Raw genomic sequence first — 6,000 nt, forward strand, 5'->3', positions numbered from 1 at the left:
TCATTGTGCTAAACACTTATCCATGGAGTGAGAAATGGATTGTCTCTTCAGATGGTAAATGAAGGCAGGATAAATGGTAAAAGTGAGGGGAATTCTCTGCAATTATTGATGACAGCCCTGGACTATGGATTAAATTACGTTCTCTTAGTAAGCAAAGAGGCATAACAAAGTTTAGAATTTCAGCTACATCTTATGACATAGTTGGACAAATTTTTGATACTAGTCTGGTGATGTAAGAGTTGCTGATGTGATTTGAGACATTATTGGCCTTTTATCCTTTTGGACTCTGGAGGAGCCCACTGTCCCTGCAGCAGGAGCACACAGGGTACCTGTTGAGTGCACAGTGGGGACAGACAGGGAAAACAAGCTGTTCCTCTCAAACAGATGAGGCAGAGGCACCAGCACTGCTCTGCTACCTTGCCTGGCAGGCAGGATGGGTGGGAGGGATGAAGAAGGTGGCTTAAGGAGGGTGTCATCTTCAGCAGCTGCAGGTGTCAGCTGCGTCTTTTGTCTGTCCACAGTTCAGTCTTACTGCAGCAATTTGACTCAAAGCAATACTACTAAGAAAATATGAAGGAGAAATTCGGGTTTAAGTTAAGAAGGTACCATCTTGCTTCTCTTAGGTCTGGTTTGAGTGCTGAAAAGCCATGAGTGGTTTTGCTCTCAGTCCTAGTTGTTTTTGTGAGAAAACCTGTGTAAGAGGATTTTGGAAATAGGCCCAGTGTTTTCTTCTCTCTTTTCTTTTCTGTGGCAAATATGTAAATTTGAAACCTGATGGAACTCTTAGTTTCATGTCTGAAAAAAGGTTTATGAATGTGAGGATAGAAAAAAAAGAATGGCAGGCATTTCAATTTTGTAAAAAGATTTGGCAAGGATCCTTTCACAAGGAGGTGCAAAGTAAAGAATTCCTTCATAGCAACATGATCTGTTGTGCTGTCCAAGTTGATTATGAAGCAGAACTGTGATAGTATTGCCTGGAACTTAATTGTGATTTTTTTTGTCTCTTCAACTTGTTTAACTGGCATAATGATGTGAGTGCTGCAAGGGAGAGATACACATTCTGTATTATCTAATACATATTTTTATGTAACAGTACTTATGTGTGTATGCGGTACTTGAAGTGGACTTCATTTCCTGAAATTTGGAATTAATTTACTGGCCCTTTGGTTGTGTCTCATTTATTGCTATTCGGAGAGTTCTGTGTGTATTGACCAAAGGTAAATGTACTCTTGAAAGGGAGAGTGTTGCATCGTTATCCCAAGCAGGAGATACAAAATACCTCTTCAGGGAGAAGGAGGGTGTAATGTTGAAGGGAGGATTTGATGTCCATACTGTTCTTACACATGGAGATTGCAAACAGAGAAAATAGTATTATATTCCTCATTTTTTTAGTGTGGAAGTATTCCTGGCATGTTTCTTGGAGGGAAGGAAAATTCAGGGGAGGATAATTTTTGTGGAACTCTGAAAGCTCTGAGGGGAACAAGATATGCAACAAATTGCTAGAATGTGAAATACACATTTTTTCAAATGTGAAATTTTAAGGTCATTCAAATATCTGTTTCCATTTGGGCCTGTATTGTTTGCAAATAGATTTTTTTTTCTTCCTTTTTTTTACTTGAAGAATGTTGCCACTTAAAAAAATTTAATTATTGTTGTTGTTGTTTTTGTTTTTAAACTGTAGGTATGAGAAGGTGCCAGTAATTCTGGTTGGTAATAAAGTGGACCTGGAAAGTGAGAGAGAAGTATCATTGAGTGAAGGCAGAGCCTTAGCTGAAGAATGGGGCTGCCCATTTATGGAGACCTCTGCTAAGAGTAAAACAATGGTGGATGAGCTCTTTGCGGAAATTGTTAGACAAATGAACTATGCGGCACAGCCAGACAAAGATGATCCATGCTGTTCTGCATGTAATATACAATAGCATTAAAAATGACCTAACCCGGACTTAATTTGCAGAAATTTTGTAAGGTGGTAAAACTGTCTACTTCACTTCCTGGTTTGTGGGTCACTTGAAATACATCTGTAGTGAAGTAGCAACATTAACTCAGAGCTGAGCATTGAAAGTCAATCACTGACTCTGAATATAATTGGGTTAAATGACCACATCTCACCCGTTGTTCCCTTTGAGCACCTGCAATTTTATGGCACAGTCAGTTGATCTACAGGGTCGTTCCAGTCCAACATACGTGTGTTGTCACGTCAGACAGCAACAACAGCAACTATTTCTGAAGAGGACAGAATCCTTTTGGAAACGGAGACGAAAGCAGCGGAGAGGATGTCTCTGAAGACCTTTCATGACAAGGATGAGCATGAAAAGGAGAGCCAAGTCTTTTGGTGTCTGATTACCACGCTTCAGAATGGACACTATCACATGTGGCTGAGTTTGTTCAGTCAGTTATGTTGATTTCACCAGAACTTCTGACAGTGTTGGAGGAAAAGGCTACCAGAGACCCATATAGTTTGGATTCTTTTCAAAATCAATGCTATTATTTCTACGCTTTATCCCACATCTTGAAATAGAAAACATTGTATCAGTGTGTGAAATGAGAGGCAACATCTGGAAACAAGTGACGGGTGAAGAAACAGTCTGGCATTGGAATGTTTTAAATCTTTCATTTTGCTGCTCAGAAATGGAGGATCGCTTCAGGTTTTGGTCTACAAAAAGCCAAACAAACCCTCTGTTTACAAAGCAGGAAGCATCTTTATTTTCACTTTACTGAACCAGGAGGAAGCAACTGTGATGAAAAAAAAATTGCTGAGCCTTACTAACAAGGAACACTTTAATAGATTAACTAGTACCATCTTGTAAGGAAAATTAAGCCATGTTTCATCCATATGTTCCCTTCTGCAGAAACCTCGTGGGACAGTATGAACATCCTGCATTTTTAAGTTTGTTAAAGACAACAGTTTTTCTTGCCTTTAAGGGCTACATTCTCTGGTGTGATCCCAAACTAACATTTGAAAATCCAGTTTGCTATTTGATAGCTTTAATGTTGAAAACTTAAATTGAATAACCACGTGAAATCATTTGGTTCAGAGGTGAAATAGTTACGGTTGTAATTCCTTAGGTGAGTGTGGAAATGGCTCTTTAAATGCCTGACACACTATTCAAAGGTTGCCCCAATTATTGGAGTGTTTAATGGTGGGAGCAAATATTTTATTTGGAAAGGATGCTCGAGCTCTGACTTGCTAGTTTCATAGCAGTGAAGTATTTATCATTTGCATGACTAATGGCACAGAAATACCTATTTCAAAGTCTTACAATCAAAGTATAGAAAAGTTTTCAATCGCAATGTTTAGATTTTAAATGCTGGAGAGATTGTCTTGAGCTGGATCTTTTATAGGTAAAATTGGCCATAAAATACAGTCACTGAGCCTGTGGTCTGAATAACACCATGCGTTTATTAGTTTTTAAATCTTGTGCAGTAACAGTGTAGTTCCTTGTGTTTAAATGAGTGAAAATAGGGGTGCTGAGCTGTGTGTGTGTGTGTTGAGTGTGTATGTGTGTGTGTATAAGGCCCTTAGAAATGCTGTAATTGGAGTTAGGTTCGAGAGTTTTGCCTCCATCTGCAGAACTTCCTAAAAGCGCTCTCATCTGCCACAAAGGACACTGGAGTAGAAAACACTTTGCAGATTTCCATACATAAATATCCTTAACATTTGAATTATAGTTCACTGGATGATAACTAAAGAAAATCATTTTCACGGAAGAGAACTGGCCAACTCTGCCCTTAATCTTTCAAGACCTTTCCACAACCAGTGTGACAAAGGGCATTAGATGTCACAGAGCATTAAGCCTTACAACGTAAATGTAGCCCATTTCCCACCTACTTTGCAGAGCTTTTGTTACTGTACTTTGTTCTCTTAGGGAGATAGGCACACCGTTTATTTCTGGCATCTGAATGCCCATTTTGGGTGCTCTGAATCGCCCTCCTAGAGGCACCTACCTCTTTCCATTGACTGTATAGCAAACTTAGGCTTTTAACTTTAGTCCTCCAAGTCACAGAACTCACATGCCTAAACTAGATGGTATGAATGTTCTCTTACCACTCCCTGCCTGCCCATTGTGTCAGCTGCCATGCTTAAACAAAATGTGAGATGTTGGATCAATGATATTTCAGGGTTTCAGATATCTAGATTTCAGATATCTTGGGAAATGGTTAATCAAGCAGCACAATCCATCCATAAAACAGCTTGTCAGTGTGAGATCCACTGCATAAGCACTCAAAAAAGAAAAACCACAAAAAAACAAACCAAAGCCAAATTTCAGACTGAGTTGGAAGTGCATGTTATGCGAGGTTATTTACAGAGATGTTAAAAATCTTACCTGACAGATTGTTCATCAACCAAGAAAATGGCACAAAGTCGAGGATGAACAGCCTATCTTGAAGTTCATGATATAAAGCAGATGGGCTTTAAATATAGAAAAAATTGCACAGTAAATTTGTAACAGAAATATTAAAGAAAATATCTCCCAGTTTTGTTGCTTCATTACACTCTTACATTTTCAAAAGCATAGGCCATATGTAAGCTACCATGCAACTTGGCTGGGGGAGCAAAATGTAAGTGTTGTTTTTTATTGTATAGTTCTGAGGAAGTAGTTATGCACTATTTGTATTTCCACTAATGTGAAGATAGTGGAGCTTGAATCAATGACAGTTGCACTCGACAGATTTTTCAAGTTATAGGGGTAGCAGGAGGGGAGGTAGGTGAGCCACACAGAGGCTGCATGGCCACCCTGCAGGAATCGCTGGTCTTGGGTCACTGTTTCATTTGTACCCTGATAGGATTACCAATTATAGTATTTGAAAGTTTCTTATAACATGCCTTAAAATATTATGATTTGTTCCAAAGACCCACTTTTCCTTTGGCTGTTCTTGTAGAGCTTTGTACTTTTCTACAAAGACAGCATTTTTTCCAGTTTTGTTGGTTTTTTTTAAAAAAAAAAAAGTTGCAACTTTTATTCTTTTAAGCTATGATAGAGCAACTGTTTCCTCTTTCCCTTATAAATACACACAAAAATTATTCAAAGCAAACAAACCAGAATCAGATCAAGAGTATATAACTTGCATTGGATTTTGTTTGAGTTTTTTCTGTTGTGCCCATCCCCCTGTCCACCTCTTCAGAGCATCAAGAAAAGAAATTTGGTGACATTTTCTGTTCTGATTCTAGCCTCTCCCTAACCCCAGTGCTACAGTTGCCATTACTTTTCTGTAGGAAAACTACTGGTATTTGCTTTCCTGTATAGAATGTTACCTAAAGATGTCAGCCATTTGGTTGGGGGGTTTTGTGCATGTTTGTTTTTAATTTTTTAATTTTTTTTTACCAGTGTGCCATCAAAGCACTGGTTAGGCTTTAATTGTGAAACTCCGCAACAAAAGCAAATGTTTGACAACTGCAGGAGGCTTTTATCTGCATTGTTGTGCATCTGTTAATTCTTGATCAGGGTTTGAAGAAAGACTGAAGTGGGTTCTGGAGTCAGACTTAACGCTGTTGATTTGGAGTTTCCTTGGGTGAATTAATGTATTTCACAGTTAATTGTTGAGCTCTAATACAACTGGCAACTTAAAATGGGGCAACAGTTTGTTTTGTAACAATGTCAGTTGTTTAAACCTTGATGTTTCAAATAAAACAAGAATTGTACATAGAACTCAATGCAAACTCAGCAGTTGTATTTGGAGTTAAATTATTTTAACAAATAAATTTATTTAATGAAATCTTCCTTGCATTTTCTCTGTTGTCCATTTTGATTTGATTAAAAACTTCGTCCAAAGCTGATGAGGGGGCCCAGTAATTGGAAACAACATTGTCAACTATATTCAGTTCAGGAAAGTATTTCCTGCTAAAATGGTCTTATGGTACAAATTAAGTAGCAATAAGTAAAAATCAAATTAAATTTATTTTGGATGGATGGATGGATGTTTTGATCTAAGTTATGAACTTGATAAAAAACAATAGCAATGGAGGGCAGTTTTCACTTTTCTTAGTGGGATACACACTGA

The 6,000-nt window shown here is 38.0% G+C and overlaps 1 protein-coding gene across 2 annotated transcripts in view; it reads left to right on the forward strand.

Moving 5' to 3' along the window:
* The window catches only part of RAP2A (RAP2A, member of RAS oncogene family), a 31,660-nt gene extending 25,945 nt beyond the window's left edge, over nt 1-5,715 (forward strand). For both annotated transcript variants that reach the window (XM_074535638.1, XM_074535639.1), the window contains exon 2: nt 1,682-5,715. In XM_074535638.1, the coding sequence (XP_074391739.1) occupies nt 1,682-1,919 (238 nt within the window). In that variant the 3' untranslated portion in view covers nt 1,920-5,715. The remainder of the gene's footprint in view (nt 1-1,681) is intronic.
* Nucleotides 5,716-6,000: the final 285 nt, after the last annotated feature.

The sequence above is a fragment of the Zonotrichia albicollis genome, chromosome 2 (assembly GCF_047830755.1).
Source record: "Zonotrichia albicollis isolate bZonAlb1 chromosome 2, bZonAlb1.hap1, whole genome shotgun sequence".
Taxonomy (NCBI): Eukaryota; Metazoa; Chordata; class Aves; order Passeriformes; family Passerellidae; genus Zonotrichia; species Zonotrichia albicollis.